The sequence below is a fragment of the Naegleria lovaniensis genome (genome assembly GCF_003324165.1).
Source record: "Naegleria lovaniensis strain ATCC 30569 chromosome Unknown tig022, whole genome shotgun sequence".
In the NCBI taxonomy this organism is placed as follows: domain Eukaryota; phylum Heterolobosea; class Eutetramitea; order Acrasida; family Naegleriidae; genus Naegleria; species Naegleria lovaniensis.
This window is the reverse complement of record NW_025407844.1, coordinates 579,437-602,483: the sequence shown is the minus strand read 5'-3', so window position 1 is coordinate 602,483 and position 23,047 is coordinate 579,437. Positions and strand designations below refer to the sequence as shown.

The window sequence follows — 23,047 nt, the reverse complement described above, 5'->3', positions numbered from 1 at the left end:
CTCTTCTTCACAGTATGGATTCTTCATGATTTTCAAGAGAGAGGTACCCACTTCCACAAGAGAGGGTGTTCTGCCTAATTCGTGCTTCAACAAAATTTTGGTGTAGAAAAAAACCCTTCCTTCTCTCTCATTCCGAGTGACTTTTCAATTTTACGTAACGGTCCGCTACAGTGCTCGTATTGGGAGATTGAAAACAACCATAGAAAACAATTTGTTATCATATATTGAATTTTGAATCAGACCGTTACAACTAATTTTCATCATTGTTTGAAATAATACCTCCGCTGCTTCAGTTTGAAATTTGGTAACCAAATTTATTCACTACCATCATTTACACTCACCAATAACAATAATTTATCATAGAATCAACATGTCCTCCAATCAAATCTCTTCGACTCGTCCAAAACAACCCTATAACGTGTTGGGTCTCGGACAGCCTTTGCTGTAAGTAACACATTTTCATCTTAAAATATCATGTTCATGAATATTAACCATCACCGTTCAAATGATTTCGTGTTGGACGTTACAACCAAACATATTTCAACATTTCATTGAACAACCCATTTTCAAACGCACCCGATTATATAATGTTTAACTTTTCCTCATACAACCGTACTTGATGACACAACACCCTCGTGCAGAGATAAAATGTTCTTTGTGACCGAAACAACTCTGCAAGCTCTTGGCATTAAAGAAAAAGGTGGTTCTCAGCTCATTGAAACTCAACAAGAATTAGAATCCTTCTTACAAAAATTATCTGAACTTCTTCAATATGACTGCAACCATTGTTTGGACCATCCCAATATTTCACCTAGTAATGGACATAATATTTTCACAAATTCTTCAGTCAAGTCGGGAATTAAAATACCTAGTAGTTCAGGAACGACACCAACGCAATCACATTTACTGACTGCCTACTCACCAAAGACTGCTAATTTCCACCGAAGTTTAAGTCAATATCCTAGAGGCTATATTTGCAGTGGTGGTAGTTGCTGCAATACCATTAAGGGACTTGCAGGTTTGGGAGAATCATGCGCATTAGTGGGTAAAATCGGTAATGATCCTTTGGGAGTGCTGTACAGAAATCACTTGACGAAACGACAAGTATTTCCTCTCATGTCCATGTCTCCACTCACAAGAACTGGTGAAGTCATTTGTTTAATTACACCTGGTAAGTGTGATGCAAATGTTAACTTTCTTGAGGTTAATTTTGAAATGGTGTTGGAATTGGTACTTTATCAAATTTGGAATGTTATATGATGATATATTTAACAAACATTGAACAATACCAAACAACAAATTTCATTCAATCGTCAATTTCCTACTATAACACTTATGGTTATGAAATTTACTTTCTTAACGGCAATAGATGGACAACGAACAATGAGAGCGTTCTTGGGCTCAAGTCTCGAAATGACAGCCGATGATTTGGTTCCTAGTGATTTCAATGGAATTAAACTTTTACACGTCGAAGGTTATGCAATTTATAACCAACCATTGACGATTAGAGCAATTCAATTGGCCAAATCAGTTGGTGCTATGGTTTCTTTTGACTTGGGAAGCTTTGAATTGGCAAGAAGTTTTAAACCACTCATTTTGGAATATTTATCAAATTATGTAGATATTGTTTTCTGTAACTCTGAGGAAGCTCGAGAATTACTTGGACAGGACGATCCTGAAGCTGCTGTTGAGTATTTAGCAAGCTTTTGTAGAGTTGCAATTGTTATGATGGGACGAGAAGGTTGTTGGGTGAAAGAAGGCACTTCACCTGGTAAAACCGGAAAAGGAGAGAAGTACAGACATCATTTGTCTCCAGAAGAGGTTGTAGAACATCCCCTTGATACCACAGGAGCAGGTGACTTGTTTGCTGCTGGATTTTTGTATGGCTATTTGCAAGGATATTCTATTGAACAATGTGCACGTTTGGGTAGCTTGAACGCTCGAGAAGTTGTCATGGTGATGGGTGCTGAAGTACCACAAGAAAAATTCAAAGAAATTAAGGGATCTGTGAATAAGGATTTCCGTTTGAGGTCCTCCAGTATGACCATTGGCACTTCTCGCCCAACGCTTGTTAGAAAATTGAGCAGCACTGGCTCTTCATTGGCAAGTAGTTTGGAAGAGTACAAGCATCAAAAGATTGGATCTGCAAATTTAGAATATGATATTGCTTTTGAATATGATTTGGAAGAAGAAGAGGGTGAACAAGGAGAACCCACTGAAGAAGCAGACGATGACGAGTCAGAAAATGAAGATACTGTTTCTAACATGCAATCCAAACATCGTCCTGTGGAAGCAATGTTTGAACTTGAATAATGAACCAATACATTCATACTGTTTTGAAATAATATTATTGAAAACTTAATAAGTTCAGTCTTAATTAAGATAGTACGCCTCTTCGATGAAAACCTGTCATCATTTCTGACATCCATTTAATCAAAACAACAAAAAATCACAAGGACGCCCCAGTCGCCACAATCAAAGGTTCATCACAACAGGGCGACGCACCAAAACCACTCGTCACTGATTTCGCATTTCAACATTCTCTTTTCCAACTCTCTGACCAATCAAGAAGTTGTGGAATTTTAAATAACAGTCCATCACTCGTTGAATATCAAGTAGAACTGTGCGTCGATCTTTTAGAGCACAACATTGAATTTCTTCACTAACGAGTTCTTTTGAAAAAAAAATGACGACTGACAACAATACCACTCTGACAGCTACTACTGTCGATCACAACAACAACAATAACTCTCAAACCAACTCTCCACTTCTCTCCGAAGACAAGAGTGCACCCATTGAACTCAAGACTGTATCGTCCAGCAACAAGGAAGATTTGACATTACAACAATGCGTCATTTCCGATCAAGAGTTTCCAACTTCACATTTTCAACAAAATCATACATTGACTCTGGAAAATTATGATTGGATTAAAACAGTATTGGGAGGGGATGATAAATTTGATCCCGATCATAAAATGTTTGAAACATTATTACTTGAAAAGGAAAATATCAAGTCCGAACATGCGAAAAATTCATTGAAAATCTCAGATTTTGCATTTGCATTGGTTAAGAATCGATATGATAAATATTTTAACGAAGATACCAAGTATGCTACTTGTTGCAATATCAAGGAACTTTTGAAACATTCGATCGTGTTGGTGATCATGACCGTGGTTGTGATTGTTTTCTTGTTAGTTTCAGGTATGTCATACATGTTGATGTGAGATTTATTTCTCATAATTTCAATTGAATTTAACTTTTTCTAATTTTTGATATTTTAAAATCTTGCTTCTCCTGGTTGGCATTTGACATGTTTTAAAACTCTAGCCATTCCTATTTGGGCCATTGAGGGAGGCAACGAACTCAGACAAATGCGTGAAAACAACATTACCTTAACCAATGAAAATGGAACCATCACACAATTAGAAAAATGGAATTACGGAAATTCTGTTTATTACTGTCTCGTTACTTTTACCACTATTGGTTATGGAGATTTTTATGCAACCACAACAGGCGGAAGAGTTTATATTGGATTCTTTGGTTTGGCAGGTATTGCCATCATGGGTTCGTTGTTGGTCATTATTGGAAAAACAACCACAGGAACTGTGAAGAGTATTTTAATGTCCATTTCGATTGGAATGTATAAGGCAGTGAATTTTTGTAGAGGTAGGCGGGATTTGAAACTGCGACACTCGGACCGATTGTACAAATTTCTCTCGCATCCATTGACTCAATTCTCGTATTATACATTCTTTTGGTTGTCGTATGTGTTTGTGTGTGCGGCAATTTTCTTGGCCATTGAGGGATGGAGTTATGGAGATTCTTGTTGGTACGTACTTGATGGTTCGATTAATTAATGATTTTGAAATTAATGAAATAATTGGATCATGTGAAATTTCATGAAATAATATTATTAGGTACTGTTTTGTGACTCTGGGAACCATTGGATATGGAGACTTTTATCCCAAAACAAGAGGAGGAAAAGTATTTTTCATGTTCTTTGCCATTATTGGTCTTGGATTTGAAGCCATTATGATTGGATTGATTTCTGAAGTAGTGATGGAGTGTTTGGATAAATTGAAGAAGAAGGTGAGAGAATGGTGGATCAAGCTTTTCAAAAAGAGAAAACATTAATCTTTTTGATCAGATGTGAAGGAAACGTTTACTCATCATTCATTAAAAAAAATGTTTTCACCATATGCACCTCAATACTCTTTATTGTTGCTCTCTGAGTGACACTTGTACCACACCAAAATCGCCACTGTACCTCCAATTCGAATGTTGTTCTGATATTGTTGCAAGTTTCTCAAAATCTTTAATTCCAATCAACGAGTACGATTTAATCGTTCTCAAACAACACAATCCATTCTTGTATGGAAAATATTGTAACGTTTCATTGAAATCTTGCTGAAGTGGCAATTTGGCATCATTGAGAGTTCTTCTATAATTGGCATCTCCTTTCATGAAAATAAAATCGTGTTGTTTCAATTCCAATGCCAAGTCTTCAGGAATGTGAGTGTATTGAAGAGGTGATGTGAAGAAGGGATGAGACATTAATTTCCATTGCTTTGTTTCGTTTAAATATTTGGAAAATCGATCTCCAAAAACTTGAACCAAAGAATCTTTCTCTTGCAATTGTTGAATCGTCATTCGAAAATCTCTTTCTGTCACGTCACTCACAAACACAGGTTGATATTTAGAAAAGAAGGTCACACTTTCGCAAAATCCTAATCGAATCAGAGTATCAGCCAAATACAAGTCACTCACTAATTCCAAACCACAATTATCTAAAATAATGGCAATACTTTGTTTTCCATTTGTTTTCAATCGATGTAAAACCTTCATCACTTGAGACAAGTCATTAGAAATTATATTTTCTTCCAAAACTTTTTTAAAACTCTCTTCACTGCAGTGGAGTCCAGTGCTCAAACTCAAATCAGCTTGATTTCCCCATAGACTGAGAACAATGACTTCTCGCATGAGATCCATTTGTTTTGTCAAGTCATCATGACTTGGTAATTCATTCAATAATTGTGAAAATTGATCAGCAACACTTTGTTGAGTCTCCTTGTTTTTGGCAAATACAATATCTAGAGATTTTTGCTTTTGTCTTGCAAAAGGATCCCATTGATAGAATGGTGACCCCTTTTTCCAATAATCGGTAATGTCTAAAATTAATCTGTAAAAGTAATTTTCAACAAAAAACCAGGACATCTCTGAAATTTCCATTTTTGAAAAATAATGATTTTAAATCAATGATTCAATATGGTAGTAAAATTTTAAAATGAAAACCTTGAGAATTATCATTTCAAACCAAATCCTTACCAAGCCAAGTCTTTACGGAAACTCCAAATTTCTCTTCATATTCCTTCCATTCCTTCAAATCTCTACAATTTTCTTCATCATATAAAAGCAATGATGAAGAACATGTTCCAATTCTAAATTTGGTACAAACATCTCCCTTCTCCAACTCGTGTTTCAACTCGTTCAATTTTTCAATCATTTTCAAACCTTGTTCCGATTTTAATAAATTCTCATCCTCACGATTTGAATCCATCATACTTTGTAATATTTTGGGAAGTCTTTCGACGATGGAAATGTAGGTAAATCCTCCATCGAGTCCAATCAACTCCGAGCCATCGTCGTGATGATTTTCCCATGTGGTGAGATGTTGGCGATCTTGTGGAGTGAGAGATTTAGTGTTTGAGGGAATGGAGGACATTTTTTTAAAATCAAAATAATACAAAATATTTATTTACTATGATGATCTCTTTTCTCCTTTTCAAATACGATGAGCAGAGTAGTGAAATGATGAATCGAGTCGATGATTTAATTGTTCTTTATTGAAGATAACGAGAATAATTGATGGCATTTAAGAATTTCTTGAGGTTGCATTTGTGACAGACGAGTACTAATGAGGAACACCTTGGCTCTTCCTGAAGAGTCTCCAGTTGCTAAAAGTAAGGAATTGTGTTTGTTGAATTCAAGACATGTTAGTGACTTTCCATCTTGAGTCACGTCAATATCGTTGATTGGTTCTGTAAAAGATTCCAGCAAATCATACATGTACAAGTGACCATTGGAATTGGCAACTCCAATAACCATAGGTCTGAACGGTGAAAATTTGGCTCCTGCACATCGATCCGTTGAAGGTTGTAATGTGAGTATATCTTTGTCTTTGAACGAGTTGAAAAGTCGAACCAATCCATCATTGGTGCATGACATAAATAAATCCTTATTAAAACTATTGGAATCAATAGTATGAACATATCCTGTTCCATTGTCATAGGAAAATTCAATCTTTTCCTCTTTGAAATTGACCACTCCTTTCTTTAAGGTTGCAAGTTTTCGAGTTGTAATCATTTTGGAATCGGAAATTGCAAGCTTGTAAATATTTCCAACTTCAGTTCCCAAGATGAAAGAGCTATCGAGTGTAGGTACCTTCTTTTGCGATAATGCAGAGCTGCCAAATAAATTCAAAAATGACAATGAGGATCCTCCTAATGGTGTTCCTTTGGAAGGATGAACAAGAGAAATAGCTGTGAGTGGCTGCTCCAATTTGTTATTGATGGTCCACAAAAACATCTTGCCATCACCACTCATACTAACAATCAAGAACGAGTCATCGTATCTGTTTTTCACCCATTGCAATGATGTGACAGGGTCTCTATGGGAATACGTCTCAATTGGAGTTTGACAAAGTAGAGTATCGGTATCTTGGTGAACTTTATAGACCTTAATTCCTCCATCGTAGGTTCCTGCAGCAACAATATTATGTTTGTCAGGGTGAAACGCAATTTTCATGACGAAACTTTCCTCGTTTTCAATGGTCACTTTTGGATCTAAATTAAAGTCCGTATAAATATCTGGATTAATTAAATAGAAACAAATATAGCCTGGTTCGATACACCAGCCCGTCGTATTGAGTCGACCAAAACTCACACCAAGCATGTTTCCTTTACAATTCCATGACAAGTCTGTGACTGAGAGAGGCTCTTTCAACTTTTTCAGTACTCGTTCTGGCAGCTTTAACTCGTGGGCTGCTGACATTTCCTCAATGTCCACAGACCAATTCACATCATAGTCTTTTTGGTGAGAAGATAAAATTATTGATGACCATCATGACACGTTTGAACGAACAAAAAAGTCAAATCCACCAAACTCACCCATGAATGAGACATAGTGCACAGTCTCTGCATTCTCCAATTCCTTCTCCATTTGAGGCATCACATTCTTCAGGAATGATAAAATAGAGCCTGTGCTCACTTTCTGTTCGCATTCTTGTTTTATCCGTTTAATAACCTCTTCCTCCGAATCTGTTTGAATCTAATCATCAACAATACAAAACAAAAATCTCATCTCAATACAAACGTACTTCTTGATTATTTACAATTCCTTCCTGAATGGAATACTCATTACTAACACACGATTCTCGTGATTGCATTCCCTCATCTTCATACGTAATGGTCATGGTTTGAGTCGAATGCTCTGTACTTTCATTCTGTTGTTGTCCCCATTTCGATCCAATACTCACTCCATGAATAAATCCAAAAGAATAGAACACTTCATGATTAGTGCTTGCTGATGATCCCGATGAGGTACTTCTTCCTTGATGCGTGGAAATGGGTCGTTTGTTCATTTTTTGTTGTCGAGCCAAAACGTTGTAAAATTTGGCGCCAAATTTTTAAATGCATCATTCTCTAGGCGAAGAAGGTTTAGAAAGGAATTTCTTAAAGGATTTAAGGGGTGAGAATTCTTTTTCTTGTTTTTGGAAATGGCCATGTTCTGTGTGTTTTTCCTTTTTAAAAGACTTTTTTTTGAAAAATTCATAAAGTGACAAACTCTTCTTCATGATGGGTCGAGCATTCGGTAGTAGTGTTGCTGTTGTTGTGTTCAGTACAGTTGTGGTCTTGTATAAATTGGAAGAAAACAAAGAATCATTATTCGACATTTGACAGCAAGTGTGATGATTCTGTGAAAAACCAAACAAATTAGCATTGACATGATGCGACCATCCAATACTCAACTTGAGAATCACATCCATCAAATTCAAAATATCCCTCGTCGCATCCTGTGGTGTAAATGAAATAAATCCCAAAATATTCGAATGTTTCGAACAACATTGACGAATCACTCTCTCACTCGAAATTGGTTCCAACTGTATCAATTCATAACTACTTAATTTGTATTTCAAACTTTCATATTCATCTTCTAATAATATAGAAAGCCAATCAATTCCAACGAGAATTATTTTTGAAAGAGGTGCATGTTTCTGAATGGTTGGAAGAATGATTTCACAGACGTGTGTGAAGGAAGATTCGTAACGCACATTGAAAAAGATGACCACACAATCGGAAGATTTCAAATAGACATTGGCTTCGTGAGGGAATTTCCAAACATCGGTGGACATGTCGACGAGTTTGAGTGAAGTTAACAATTTTGGTAGTTCTGAATGTTGATTTCCATTTTGGCAAGTTGAAAAGGAATGGTTCAAGCTGTGAGTGGAAGAAGATGAAGGTGAATTGGAATGATTCAATCGATTGGAATGAGTGGAAGAAGGAGAAGAAGGACTTGATAGGACATTCCCTGTGGTCGTCGTTAAATGAATTCCACATCGAATATTTTGTCCATAACTTGAAATATAATCCGTTGGAAAGGAATCTTTGGCAAACGTTTGAACAATGGCTGGATGAACAGCTCGTTCTGAACATCCAACAAATGCCATTCGAAAACTAGGCCAATGATCGAGTTCAGATTCTGAATTGAAAATTGTGGAATTTGTAGATGACTTTTGAATTTGTAATTGAATCGTATTGGATGAAGAATGATGACAAGTGGAATGTCTTTTCGATGATTTGATCCATGCAGGAGGTAGTGTTGATAATTTGGATGGATCATAAATCTCATTAAGATAAACATGTTTCAATCCAAAAGTTTCAAAACTGGATAAGAATGATTCGCATTCTGAAATTATGGTTTCCCGAATCGATTCACAAATTTCCATATTCGTAGGTTCTGAATTAGATTGATTCCAAATAGAATGAGAGTTTGGTCCTGTAGTGTTTGTTAGAGAAACATTAGAAACCAGTGTCTTGTGACAACTTTGCGATCTGACAAGTGGCACTGATGTGACTTTTCGTAACGTTAAATTTGAACTCGAATATAAACTCTCTAAATTTTGAAAATAGAGAATTCTTCGCTGTAATCGTTGTGAAAATTCCTGCAACTTTCCATAACAAAAATGTTTCGAAACATGTTTCACATTTGTTCCTCGTTTTCGAAAAGTTAAAAATTTCAAAAATGTCAATAATCCTTTCAACTGCATTTGCCATAACATGTCATTTCCATCAATAATATCAAATAAATACGAATGAAATAATTTACAAGTCCATGAACATCTCAACAGATCACTCGGAAAGAGAAATGGAAAAATCTTATCGAAAATAATTTCGAGAGGAATTTCCTTGAAAGAGACATTGACGACGGCGATATTTGAATGTTTCAAATGTTCTTCCTCTTGAATACATTTTAATGGAGATTCATCGGTCGTCGTCGTCGATAATGACTCGTCTTGATTTTTGAGAGATGTTAATTTCGGAGAAGCATGATGACAAGAGACATTCGAGAGTCGAATCGAAGGAACACTTTTAAGTCTCCGACTGATTCTACGCGTCAGTGAAAGTAATGATCTCTTCTTGTTGTTGTTATTATTTTTTACATTGGGACGAGATTCCGAATCCGTATGATTTGATGTTTCAGAAATATTCATTGAATTTCTAAAATCAAAATTTTCAAATGATTTCATTTGTACGAAATGCGGAGAATGATCATTGTGAGGATTTGTGATTTCCATGTTATGATGCATTGATGGTGGTGGTATTCAGCTGGACGGTGTCAATTTTTTTATGTGTTGGGTTCTTTGTCTGTTCGCCATGTGCTGCCAACTGTCATTGAAAGTCAAGCACTTTCCGAAAAAGTAAGATACGATATTTGTAAGTTGGCTGAGATAAGTATGAAAGAGTTTAAGGATGACTTGGGGTAGATGAATGAGATCGCTGTAGATTACTATCAAGGGATCCACTTTCCTTTCAAAATTTCATCCTTTTGAAAATGCTTCATTGTTATTCTACAACATATATGAGATGTCATCCTCTTTGTATAAAAACAAAATCTATTTGCATGGTTTTTACACGACGAGAAATCAACCTCATTGTATAACAACCAAGAAGATTCCTTCAGTAAAAGCCTCGAGAATGTGTACTTTTTTTCGTGTTACTTCAAACATGATCATCGATCTAAAAGAACAAACACGAAATTGAAGTCTCCTCGAACCACATGTAATGAAATATTTGTGAAACCACAACCATAGGCATGATAGGTTTGGCCACGAATGGATCGACATGACTTGAACATAAACCGTTGAGGCAAGTAGTGTAATTCACTAACACTGCGTTCTGCGCGTTCTTCAGAAGCGATTGGTGGCGAAAATCCACCCTTGCCTTTTTATCTTTTTGGCATTTGTCACAATTTTGTTGTCGTTTGTAACATGACTGGAATTCTTTGTTCAAATGCCTTTGGATCATGTTACACAATTGTAATTTACATTTCAAATTGCATCCAATTTAACTGTTTTATTGCTTACTCATCCAGAGTCGTCGAGCTCACAAAGCTCTCTCTTAATTGATAAAATCCATCTTGAGGATGATTCCGATGCCACTTTTTATGATTTCTTGCATGACGAGGACGATCATCATTCTTCATATTCCGATCCATTTCCATTCGGTTGGCACGTATTTCATCAAAGTATTCAAGTCGTTCCAAACTCTTGACTGAATTATATTTTGGAAAATAATAAAGATGATGAGCTCCATTTTGTTGTAAATCCTTGGAACCAATATCGGCTTTCCGATATTTCCTTCGTCCTCCTCCTTGATATTTGCAGCTATTGTTGGTTTTTGGAATTTGATGCGTGTAGAGGAATTTGATTTTACCACTCCTAGATAAACAACCATATAAACGATCAACACTGTTTGGAGGATATCCGAGTGTGTTTCTAGAGTAAAAATTCATGAGGATGATGTGCTTTTGGTTTTTTAGTGCACGAGTGCGATGGAAGTGCGTTCGAGTTCGTGTCAGGAAAGGATTGAGCAACTTGTTGTTTTCTAGTAATTCTTAGAAAATGGTTATGAATGTGTGAACATTTAACAAGTGATAAAAACAAACATACCATAAAATGCATGATTGCCTATCATTAAGCAACAGGTCAACAACCATGCAAGAATTCAAGATCATTTCCAACCGCAATGCTTACCAAGGATGATTAACACTCTTTCATAGTGAATTCTTAGAAATCAATGAATAATTTTTAAATGATTTATCATTCTAGAAAACAGCTGTTTTTGAAATAATGATACATCACCTGAGATGTGTCATATCTGGTCTGTTTCCATTGTTGTCCTGTGTTGCGTAGAACAATATTTGTCTCTTTTTCTAAAAATTCATGTGGAATGTCACGAAGCTTAATCCATTCGTGTTGTGCGTCTTTAGAATTCATAGCAATGTTTAACTGAATTTTCAACTGTATTTTCAACCTCGTAATTAAATCTTCTAAAAATTGTTCTGACATATGATTATGATCAAAATGATAGACATCTTTCAATAGTTGCAACATGGAATTCAACGGATGTTTAAAAAGTGGTGCATATTCTTCTAACAATTCATTCTTGACATGATTAAAACAAACCACAGCTCGAAATGCAAACCAAGGTCCATACTGTGGATGAAAGCTCAAATAGGACACTTCATTTTCGTAATAGGCAACTCCACTCACTTGACCTGCAACTTGAATTGCAACACGAGGATAATTTCCTTCAAATTCATGACTATAGTACACGGAATAACTTGTGGTTGGATGATGTTCCAGAAATTCCTGTTGCAGAACAGAGTTAACACTTTCTACTACATATTGATCTAAAGGATTCTTGGCAATTTTCTCCAATGTTTTTGTGTGTGAGGTAAAATGTGGCCACAAACTTTTAGTATTTCCGATCAAAACTGCTAAACAATCATCGGATGATAACTTTTCATAGGGATTTAAATGTATTGTCTCAGAATAATCTCTACTTTTTAGATAATAATCATGATATCTTGAAATTGGAAAAGGCTGAAATATTTCAAATCCCTTGTCTTTCAATGATTGTTGAATCCGTTTCAAGTTTGGTACAATGAAGGAATTTTTACAATTACTCATTTTTTTTATTTCACCTCCTGCTTTTGAATATTCTCTAGAAAGAGGTTCATGCAATGACTTTCTCGAATTCACTTAGCGAACTATTTCCTTAATTAAATATCCAATCTTCAAAATAAGAACATGCAAAACTGTGTGCAGTTTATTTACACGTTCATGATGATTGCAACTATCTCCTTGGTGACTCACCAAAGAAAAAGGAAGAAGAAGTGGCTGTGTGTGTTCTACTTCTTCCAATGGGTTTGATTGGCTTATTCGTCAATGAAGGTGGGAAGAACAATGCTGTTGGAATTTCAAATTCATCCTTCAAAATTTTACAGGCATGGATGAGGAATTTGTGTAAATTTTTACGTTCTTGTGACGTGTGTAGTGCTGCCAAACCATCCTCTGTGGTGGTTCTAACAGAATCTCTGAGTCCTGAATTGAGTTGTGGAGATGATGTATTCGAAGTGCTAGCATTCAATTGTGAATAATAAGTTTCCAAAAGCATGAGTAAATATTTGACTCCTTTTTTCAGGTCCATTTCAGGCATAAATAATATTGAACAATCTGGAATGGAGAGGAAAATGTAGTGAATAATATTGGACATGTTCGCTAAATCTGACCATGTGAAAAGAAACACTGGATACTCATGCTTTCCAATTTTTTCTGATAAAATTCGAGAGAGAGCCACATTTTGAGAATTAATAATCGATGCGAGCTCAACAAAGAGTACATGTTCATACTTTTTCTTGTAGCTACTCTTTGTGGGTTTCTTTCCGTTCTTAATAATTGGAGTGTGAAATGGAATGTCTTGTAAATCTTTGTGAATCCTTCCTGCAGTTTTAGATCTTCTCAAATTTAACTTGCATTGAATGTCCTCAAAAATCCATTCTTTACGTTCTTGTTCTACAGGTCCAATGGCTTTCAATTCATCCTCTGAATAAAATGCAACAAATTGAGTCGTTTTCTTATCGTTGGATTTCTTCTTTTTCATTCTATTGAGAATATATTGAACAGAAATGGCTCGTGTCACACACGCTTCAAATAATAACTCCCACGGTACAACATTTAGGAAGCTGTTGCATAATAAAATGATTGGCTCTTCACAATTGGGTAGCATGTCAATTTTAGGAATGGAGCCCATAGACTTCTTACGGCCAAAAGTGGTGAGAGTTCCTGTTTTCTGAGTATAGAGTTGCTTGAAAGAAAATCCTATTTCAGCCAATGTGTTTTTAAATTCTTCATATTTAGCTACATTTGGCTTGTAGGAGAAGATGGAAGGAGCATTGAGAACTTTGTGTAACGTTTTCACAACATCTTCATGTATGAACTTTTTAGGTTTTTTCTCTCGAGCATTTCGTGTAATCATGTTCAACAAGTAGTCATCAATAATGGATAAATCTCTTCCAAGATTGGACATGCTCCAATTCATAATCTTATTGTTCGTTGCCATTTCAATTTTATCCATACTGCTTGATGAGATCTTCTTTTTGGTAGGGCTTTCCACAGTTGTTGGAGTAGTGGGAGCGCTGGTACTTCCAGTAGTGCCTGTGCTATGTGTGTTGAGATCAATAATGTTTTTAATCTTGTCATCCAATAAAGCATGATCTCTTCCACCAAATGGAACCACGACTTTGGTACCTTCTTTGGGAATGTAATAAATTAATACATTATCCAGATAAAAGATGTAGACCAATTGATCTAAAATCTTCAATTTTTGCAATAATTTGTTGTTGTCTTCAATACAACTGATGTCTGGAGTAATTGATGCGTATCTTGCAATGTTTCGTTCCAAAATTAATTGAATGTTCATGGTTTTTTGGAAAGTGCCTTTCAATTTTGTGCCCTTTTGAAGATTGACAGTTCGAATTAGCATTTCCATCAATTCTACATCTCCTGGAAGCATGTCCATCATCATTAAGGTACTTGGAGTTGTGCCATCAACATTTGAATTTGCTCGGTCTCTAATCTTGGAAGGTGAGAAAATTTGTGATTTGATTTGCAAGAGAGGGCTATATGGAGAATCAGCTGCTGCCGGGCTATTCAAGTTTTGAGTCGACTTTTTTCCCTTCTTGTGATTGGAAATAGAAACTCCACTCTCCCGAATTGCGTTCATTAAATTGTATAACCGACGCATGCATTGTTGATTTCTCACTTTCAATCGATCATGAATTTCATTGTAATACTTCTTACTGTCATGCTTCATTGTCAAGATACATCCAAACACTCGCTCCAAAATCTTTTGTTTCAATTGTATCATGTTAGGTTTGAGTTCGGATGGCCGTTCAGGACGAGCACCATGACCACTAAATGGAACCTCTAAAAATTGATGACTAACCGTGAAATTGGATCCAGAATTACTTCCAATAGATCCATCACTGAGATTTGACTTTTCTGTGGTGATACTTGAAGAGGAAGAAATTGAAGAAGACTTTTTCAGAGAACCCTTCTTGAGTGTCGTAAGTGAGGCAGCTGATAATGAGGACGGGATGATGGATGAAGGTATATAACTTGTTGAATTGGATCCTCCTCGGCGTTGTAAAATTTCGAAAATCTTGTTCTTGCTCAATAGTTGTTTGTCACCATCCATCTGTTGACGACTGTTTCCAATGAGCTTGTCCAAATTCGAAAGGAAATAGTTGTTGTAATATTCGGCTGTCAATGGATGTTGATACTCAGTGTCCACATATTCACTTTCAGCATCAAGTGTTGGTAATCGTTTAGCCGCTTGATCATAAAGCACATCGATAACATAATATACGTCAAATATTCCCAAATGCTTGTTGACAAAGTCTGGCTCAAAACATAACAGTACTCGAACCATTCGTTTCAGTATGGCCATGATCTTTTCAAGGACACCAAGAGGTGTACCAGTGGACAATATCACATGCGCTTCACTGTCAACAAAAAGCGTGAACAGCACGTCACGACATTCACACCAAAAGCTTTTCGAGCTTGAAATCTTTCCTTGTAAATATGTGCACTCAGCTGCAGTTATATACGAATTCATGCAAAGAAAAATATCACTGGCAGCAACAGCTGTATCCAAAGCAGCCTCAATGTATGAAGAATAAACCATGTTCAAATCAAGATAATCCAACGGAGCAACTGCTTTAAATTGTTGGTTGTTATCTTTTGCATGCCGATCTTGTTCGGTTTGTTCTTTCAATCTCACATACGGCTCAGGATCTTTGGATAAGAGTGCAATTGGCACAAATAAATAATCTAATAGAGTTTCTGCGATCAATAAATTAACCTTAGCTTCTCCAATACGATTGGAGCAGGCTTCATAGTATCCTCTCGACTTGATAAAACAGTCTACACAATCCTGAAGAAATTCAGCCATGCAATAGTATGTCGGTCTCTTACTGAAAACGTATGAACAATCGTGTTCATTAACACCATCATAGAGATTATTTCTAAATGTTGGAGTTTGTTCAATATGTGAAACAAGTTGATGAAGCTCTTCTTCGCTTGTTTCATTAATAGAGCAAGGGAACGATAAACGAGTGCTGTACTGACAAATAGCTTTCAATATCTTTCCTTTCAACTTGAATAAATTGGCAAGAACTGCAAAGGTTCCTGAACACCGGTAGATGGCAATGTTGACACACTCGAGTGCGTTTCCAAACATGTTTCTCTTGAAATAGTATTTTGTTACAGTTTCCAAAATTCTCATTTCTTGCTGTTGATTCAATTGAATGTAAAAATTCACAAGAACATTCGCAATTTCAGTAAGTGAATCCTCGCACTCTGCAAACCATCTCTTTTTGAGATAAGCTCGTGATAATATTTCGTATACAATGTGTCTCTTGTTGGCTTGTTCCTGAGCGACACTGTACAGCACTGCGATACACTTTTCAAATTTTCCTCCTTGCAACAATAGTGTACCTAGTTCAATTTCTAAATCGGTCTTGTAATCTACAAGAGTTCCATACTTTCTTGCGAAATCAATCGATTCAAGCTTGATACGTTCCGCTTGAAGTATTTCACCTTTTTCCATGTACAAATTTCCTAACTTGGTCGACAATCTGGCAATTTGAGGAATCTTTTTCTCCTCTTTGGCTCTTTCGTAAAGTATGTGATAGTATTGAACAGAGTGTTTGTAATCATCGTGTTTTGTTGTTACTGATGTCAAATCATCGATAAATTGATAATCATGCCTTCCTCTGAGTAATTTACAATTGTGCACATAGATCTCATAACACAACGAGGAATATTCATACTTGTCATTTGCATAGAGTACTTCAGAGAATCGTTTCAGAGCTTTTAGACCATTGTTTGTCAAAAAGTAAGAATATCCAAAGGATTGAACGCTTTGAGAAAGTCTATAGTACAAATAAATGCATTCAAACAGCATGCATTCAGCCAGCTGTCGATCATCTTTCGACTTGGGTTGTCGTAACCAATAACTGCCAACCGTGTAGGCAACTTCTGCTTTCACATGACAGAGTGGAAGTTTTGGATAATATTTACGCAATAACAAGGCAAATCGTTCCTTGTCTGACAATAGCTTATGTTTAGGAAGTTCAGGCATATACTTCCATTCGTCTTCAACTCCTCTCCTTAGAGAGGTAACCCAAAAATTGTGATATCGATGAAAAAGGATGATAACCTTACATGCTACGGCAACAATGCTCGGAGCATAATGTTTTTCAATACTGAAAGATGGATTATTTCTTGCAGATGTTCTATGACCTTCCTTAGTATTGGGATTGGGTTGTGGACTTTCTGATGCTTGTTGATTGGTCGTAGGCAGTGCTTCTGATGATTCAATACTAATAAAAATGTTAATCAGTTCATCATATACTTTTCTAATTTCCTCCTTCATGGGCATCATGCAATCATAACGAAATAGTCGCATGTGATATCGTATGGTTGCTTGTATCTTTGCAAGTTGAATGTAGACCCACTGTGATGGAAACCATTCTTTCAAAACATTCACAATAAAAGATATTTCTTCTTGCTCTGGATGGAAGAGGCGACCAGCAATTGAGAAAATTTCCATGCTCACTGTGAAAAGGAATGCTTTTTTGTCGATATTCTTGTCAGAGACATCACTGAGTCTTGAAAGAATTTCCTGACCTGAAATTGGACCATTCTCTGAGATGGACATGGCTGATGATGAAGCTCGTGTATTGGGTTTGTACTGTCGAAGCAGAGTAAAATAATTGATGAGCATTTGAGCACACTTTTGTTGGAGAAGGAGAGCTTGTTGTGAAATTTCTGTCTGTTGTTGTGAAATCATTAACTCCATAGAGCTCACATTGTAAAGCCTAGTGCACAGTTCATAATACAATTTGACCCATTTCGATGTAAAAACGTCAATTTCCATTATTCTGTCGTAAAGATCACTCAGCTGATCTCCGTTCATTTGTAATCGATCGTTCAGAGAATAACCAAATATCGTTACGGGATTGCATTGACTGTAGGGATTTGTCGTTGTTGATGTGGCTGAGAGTTGTTGAATCCACATTTTGAACTCTTCTCTGTTACTGAAAGTATTACTGGCTGCAGGTGAGAGTGGTGAGGCCATCAACGGCGTCACTAGTGAGTCTGTTAAAATGCATTGCGGTATCTTGGGCTCGTCTTCTTTGTAAGATCGAGATTTGAAAAGTCTGTATTTGGCAGGGAAAATGTCTGCCACGATAGGATCCTCTTCTGCCTCTTCTTCTTCAGTATTGTCACCACCAAGAATTAATTTAGCCAAATCTGATAGGCCACCGGTAGCTGGAACAAAATCTTCCCAATCGTCATCATCACTGTCATCATTGTACTTGTGTTTGGATGTGTGTTTGGATCCACCTATCGATGACTTTCTCTGTTTTTCAAATCGTTCTTCTGCAATTTTGATTTCTTCAGCTAACTTGGCAATCTTTTTATCAATTTCAAGATTGGCCTCGAAATAAATCATATCACTGCTATTGGTTCGTGTGTGCTTACTGGTTCCTCCATTTTGTGGACTTTTTGTTGGAGAGGTATTCTCAGCAACGGATAATAGTTTTTTAGAGAGTTGGTTTTCACCCAGCATCATGGTGCAAACTGCTGAATAATAGAGTAAATTTCTGAAAACTTCTAAATTCGAAACTGTAATTTTTTGTGTGGAGGTTGTCATTTTGACATTTCTCAAACCATGTAAAAGATATTCGCTCAATATTGTTTCGATTTTGCTCTCCTCGTTGATGGTTAATTTTTGATTCAATGGAAGTGATTGGAAACTTTTTAAATGTTGGGAAATAACATCTTCAGAGCTATACAGCGAAATTTCTGATAATAATAATCGAGCCGATTTAAACACAAAGTTTGTGCATTGGTCTCTATGAGAAAGTGATGGAGAAATTACATTCAGTAAATGATCTGCTCTCTCCTTGGATGATTCCAAATATTCTGATGCGTCGTCCAATTTGTTTTTCTGCTTCAACACAATTGACAATAAAAACAAACATTTTGCATGCAACAACTCCACTTTGGGATCAAAAATTCCATCCTCTCCTTTTTGTTGTGCAAGTTTTTCCACAATTTCTAATTGCAAGTAAGCTTCCGAATATTGACCATGCTCTCTGAATACTTGAGCCAAGTCAATTCTTCTTCTCATTTCAATATAATTCTGATCGGAATCTTGTTGAACTTCTTCAATCTGCTTCTGTAATGTAATATACTCTCGGAATAGAGTCCACTTGTCATCAAACTCTTCGTTTGATGTCTCTTTTTTGTCCAAATTCTGGGATGAGGATTTTTGAGAAAGTTGTTGAAAAATTCGTGAAGATGGAGCCATTGTAGAGGTTGTAAATTGATTATTTCCGGTGTTTGATGTTCTTTGTTGTTGCTGTCTATTCTTGTTTGCAGATGATGTAAATTTACTGAGAAGATTCTCATCAATGATCGTACTGTGACTACTATTGTGTGTGCTCGTGTTGCCATCTAAAAAACTGGACGGAAGGGTTGCTGTTTGGTTAGAGTAGAGTCGTTGTTTTCTGAGTTGTTCTTTAAAGTAGGAAACTTTATCTCGATAGTAGGAAGCAGTGATGGGTATAACTGGAATTACTTGATCCCTGCTCTTTTCAACTGTTTTTAAATTAAATAATCATAGTTGTAATATGGCCATCATGATGACATTAAATATTCGATCGGATGATGTGAAATGCAAAAATTGAAAAATAATGAATAGGAATAAACGGTAAAACACTCGTAATTGATGCAGTCACACGTACTTTCTATCAAAAAGTTCTCAACTTCGGAAACAATCTCTGAACGAGTGCTCCTGAGTCGTCCAACACCGGCTGGCATTTTTTGCTGTGGATTGATGATTTTGACGTCTGACGGTAAAATATCCAACAGTCATTTTTCCACCTGTTTATGAGCTGACGGGATTATGACGCCAATGCAGATTAAGGCCAGGACATCTTTGCCAATATATCTATTTCTTAATATCTTGATGATGGAGATAATTGTACAGCCGTCAAGTCCCGTCAAAATAATGTCAAATCTTTCATAAAAAACATCCAGTACGCATCATGAAAAAGACACTTACTCATTCAAAGTCAGACTCTCATCCTACAAAGAAGTCGTTACACTCTCATGATGATCATCAACATTCAATTGACAAACGTTCGAACTCAGATCTCTCAAACACCTTGTATTCAGTTGTATCCACAAAGGATCAACCTACCCCATTTCAAAAACTCTGTCATCCTCTTTTAAAAAAAGAAAGCAGCTCTCTACCAGATCCTTGCTCCCTTTCAACCACAGCAACATCACCCTCTCCATTAAAATCCATTTTAAAAACGAGTCATCATTCTTCCAGACATCGAGCCAAAACCCACCCTCCTCTCAAAATCAAATTGGACTCCCTATCCCATTCAAATTTTTCAAATGTTACTGAAGAATATACCTCCCATTCGGATTCTATCGAAACAACAAGACCCGATCCAATTGGTAGTAGTAGCCTTCTCAATCCAGGAGAAAACCCTTCTCTACAAACCAACAATGAGCATTTTTTTAAGATCGGAATTGAGGCTCAAGAAATAACACTGAACGACCTTATGAAAGCCTCAATCAAGGAAGTAGCTGAAGAACCTCATACTCACTCAGAGTTACATCCATTTCATCCAAGCTCTCTCCAACAAGATGGATATTATTCATCTTTTTCTTCTTCTTCATTTGGTAATTCTCAGGAAGAATCCGATTTATTAAAAATGAGTTCTCATCCTCATCAACATTCGCATCCTCAAGAGCACCGAACAACGATGCATCACAACACGCATACATCGGGCAGCAGCGGAATAAGAAATAATTCGCCTCCTCATCATGGAGTCTCCTCATCATCATCGGAATCACTTGGATCGGTTTCTTTGATTAATGGAGGAGCACCCGGATTATCGTCCAATGTAAATTTATTTAAACGGGATTCGGGAAGAGCTATTAGACATTTTCAAAATCAAACAACGAATCAGTTTATACAACGAACGATTGCTGCTCATTTGGAACAAATTCAATCGAATAAATCCAACGTTCCATCGGATAGGGCTTTTTTGGAGGGCATGGAGTTGGGAATGCAATTGAATGGATTTTTAAATAAGCTTACTCGTGATAGCAAAGATTATGTTAAGGATTTACTGGATGGTGTTGCAAATGAAGTCACCCAAAGAAGTTGTTACTCTGGATGTAATTATTGTTCGAATAATAGTAACATGAACACATCCTACCTCCCATGTGGAGACGTGTATGGAATTGAAAGCTCGGTTCGCAACATGCTACAAAATGCTCAAACAGCTGCATTTTCGACCAACTTTGTTAGAGGCTGTATGCAGCAAGCAATCTCAAAAACAGTGCCCAACCAAAACTTGAATGACTCAGCACAACAAAATTTGTAAATCTTTGTCACTTTCTCTGTACAGAACATGAAATAGGTCAATTTCAACAAACACACTGTAATCATGCATTATCGCAATAATAAAAACATGTTATTCTTTTAATCTAGCATACAGAGCATGCAATAACTTAGATTTACGTAACTGAGGTTCTTGTTCGAGGAATAATAGAACATCTTGAGGAATAATTACAATTGATCTCTTTCCGAGTACAGAATCAGAATCTTCAGCTTGATCATTTTCCTTATTTCCGCTTCCTCTTGCCGAGGACATGCTGGTTGTAGAGGATGACTTTCGCATGGAGGATGAAGCGCTTGAGGATTTTGAACTTGACGAACGTTTGCCGAGAGCAACACCAATCGCTTCGTTCATGTCAATATTTCTTTGCTCGTCATCTTCTTTCGAGGTTCGTTTTTTCTTTCCTTCAGAAGAGCTTGCTTGCTTTTTCTTTTCTTCCTCTCTTCTCAATTCCTCTTCTTGTAAAATTTTCTTTTTAATTTTCAGCTCTTTTTGAACGAGCATTGCGTTACTGGAAGAGGTGAATTCAACAAATGGTACATTTTCACTAGCATTAATAGGTGTATCCATTCTAAGTTTCGAATTTGCAATTAATTCTTCCAAAATAGTACGCATTCTGTCTTGTACAGCTAAAGAGACAAAATCTATAATATTATCGCTTACTGTTCCTTTAAGTCCTTGTGACTTCACAATTCGATTGAGTTTGTTTTTGAGAGATACGCTGTTACAAAAAGAAGGCTCAGGTTGATATCTACTGGTATATACAGAATGAACCTCTTCATCGTTTGTAAAGGTGTGTACAAATGGCGTCTCTTCGATTTGCATTTCTTCGTCATGCTTTGGAGCAGATTTCTTTTTTTTGGGAGGAGGTTGCATGGATGAGTCCATTGTTGAAGGTTGGGCAGAGGAAATAAAACCGGGAGTTCCATTGGGTAAATTAGATTGAGTTGGTAATTGTTGTAAATTTGGTTGTTGATTCATCATCATTGAAAGGTTGGTTTGATTTGATAATTGTTGTGACATTGGTTCATTCTCAGTTTTAACTACTGTGTGCTGTTTTCCACCCATTTGCATGGATTTAAGTCTCTATGTAAAAATAATAATTATTGAAGAAACGCCACAAAGTGTCATCATCTTTTCATGAATAGAAAGACCACTTACAGCTAAAATTTCCAAAACTGCTGGATTTCGTTTGACATATTCTTTCCGTTCCTCAGTTGTCATTTCTTTGATTTGTTTCACTAGTTGTCTTTCTTCATCGGTAAATGAAGGCATTTGTTGTTGAGCATTCGGAGGTGTTGCTTGAATATTTGCTGATGTAGGAGGTAGAGGTTGTTGTGATGGTATTGCTTGAAGAGGCTGTTGCATCATGCTCTGTAATCGTTGTGGGGGTGGTTGTTGTTGATTCAATAATGGATTGCCCATCATCAATCCAAGCATTGATTCATTAGGCGTTGTACCTGCTCCAAATGCGGGAATTCCCGTGGGCAATTGTTGTGGTATTGGCTGTTGTGCTGGTATTGCTTGGAGAGGCTGTTGTAAAACAGGTTGTTGTTGCTGTTGTTGTTGCTGTGGTTGTAATGAATATCTTGCCTTGAGTTCTTTCACGTACAAAGAAAGTTTGGTGGCATCAAAAGCTCCTCTTTGAAATTGATCAACAATCCTATCCGCAAGTTTTTTGCCATCATCTGTAAGACTCATTTTTAATGCTTCCACCTTTTCTCTCAATTTTTGAATTTTTTCCAGAGTCATTGTTGTTGCCAATGTTTGTTGTAGACCAGGCTGTTGTCCAGTGGCCGATGATGAAGCCGATCCATCCGATGACGATGGTGGCCGAAACGAGGACGAAGATGGATTGTTGGGTGGGTTCATTTTTTTTGAATTCTAGAAATAAAATAAAACTTTCGTTCTGGGCAGAAGTTACACCTCAC

General features: G+C 36.6%; 9 protein-coding genes across 9 annotated transcripts; 3 read left to right on the top strand and 6 right to left on the bottom strand.

Annotated features, from left to right (window-relative positions):
* Positions 1 to 370: 370 nt before the first annotated feature.
* C9374_005007 (uncharacterized protein) lies at positions 371 to 2,313 on the top strand (the record flags this gene model as incomplete). Its single annotated transcript, XM_044694710.1, has 3 exons — positions 371 to 444; positions 642 to 1,171; positions 1,370 to 2,313. 3 exons carry the CDS (start codon positions 371 to 373, stop codon positions 2,311 to 2,313), a joined length of 1,548 nt encoding a protein of 515 aa, XP_044548719.1.
* A 373-nt stretch (positions 2,314 to 2,686) lies between these two features.
* C9374_005006 (uncharacterized protein) lies at positions 2,687 to 4,133 on the top strand (the record flags this gene model as incomplete). The annotated part of the gene is made up of 3 exons (XM_044694709.1): positions 2,687 to 3,200; positions 3,327 to 3,828; positions 3,917 to 4,133. 3 exons carry the CDS (start codon positions 2,687 to 2,689, stop codon positions 4,131 to 4,133), a joined length of 1,233 nt encoding a protein of 410 aa, XP_044548718.1.
* An 81-nt stretch (positions 4,134 to 4,214) lies between these two features.
* Positions 4,215 to 5,721, bottom strand: C9374_005005 (uncharacterized protein; the record flags this gene model as incomplete). The annotated part of the gene is made up of 2 exons (XM_044694708.1): positions 4,215 to 5,215; positions 5,325 to 5,721. 2 exons carry the CDS (start codon positions 5,719 to 5,721, stop codon positions 4,215 to 4,217), a joined length of 1,398 nt encoding a protein of 465 aa, XP_044548717.1.
* A 107-nt stretch (positions 5,722 to 5,828) lies between these two features.
* On the bottom strand, positions 5,829 to 7,638 carry C9374_005004 (uncharacterized protein; the record flags this gene model as incomplete). Its single annotated transcript, XM_044694707.1, has 3 exons — positions 5,829 to 7,084; positions 7,166 to 7,325; positions 7,375 to 7,638. The coding sequence occupies 3 exons, from the start codon at positions 7,636 to 7,638 to the stop codon at positions 5,829 to 5,831; spliced, it is 1,680 nt and encodes a 559-aa protein (XP_044548716.1).
* A 54-nt stretch (positions 7,639 to 7,692) lies between these two features.
* Positions 7,693 to 9,864, bottom strand: C9374_005003 (uncharacterized protein; the record flags this gene model as incomplete). Its single annotated transcript, XM_044694706.1, has 1 exon — positions 7,693 to 9,864. One exon carries the CDS (start codon positions 9,862 to 9,864, stop codon positions 7,693 to 7,695), a length of 2,172 nt encoding a protein of 723 aa, XP_044548715.1.
* A 773-nt stretch (positions 9,865 to 10,637) lies between these two features.
* C9374_005002 (uncharacterized protein) lies at positions 10,638 to 12,249 on the bottom strand (the record flags this gene model as incomplete). The annotated part of the gene is made up of 4 exons (XM_044694705.1): positions 10,638 to 11,170; positions 11,227 to 11,244; positions 11,311 to 11,342; positions 11,414 to 12,249. The coding sequence occupies 4 exons, from the start codon at positions 12,247 to 12,249 to the stop codon at positions 10,638 to 10,640; spliced, it is 1,419 nt and encodes a 472-aa protein (XP_044548714.1).
* A 166-nt stretch (positions 12,250 to 12,415) lies between these two features.
* Positions 12,416 to 19,515, bottom strand: C9374_005001 (uncharacterized protein; the record flags this gene model as incomplete). The annotated part of the gene is made up of 2 exons (XM_044694704.1): positions 12,416 to 19,293; positions 19,440 to 19,515. 2 exons carry the CDS (start codon positions 19,513 to 19,515, stop codon positions 12,416 to 12,418), a joined length of 6,954 nt encoding a protein of 2,317 aa, XP_044548713.1.
* A 227-nt stretch (positions 19,516 to 19,742) lies between these two features.
* On the top strand, positions 19,743 to 21,101 carry C9374_005000 (uncharacterized protein; the record flags this gene model as incomplete). The annotated part of the gene is made up of 1 exon (XM_044694703.1): positions 19,743 to 21,101. One exon carries the CDS (start codon positions 19,743 to 19,745, stop codon positions 21,099 to 21,101), a length of 1,359 nt encoding a protein of 452 aa, XP_044548712.1.
* A 90-nt stretch (positions 21,102 to 21,191) lies between these two features.
* Positions 21,192 to 22,988, bottom strand: C9374_004999 (uncharacterized protein; the record flags this gene model as incomplete). Its single annotated transcript, XM_044694699.1, has 2 exons — positions 21,192 to 22,202; positions 22,278 to 22,988. 2 exons carry the CDS (start codon positions 22,986 to 22,988, stop codon positions 21,192 to 21,194), a joined length of 1,722 nt encoding a protein of 573 aa, XP_044548711.1.
* Between the last annotated feature and the right edge of the window lie 59 nt (positions 22,989 to 23,047).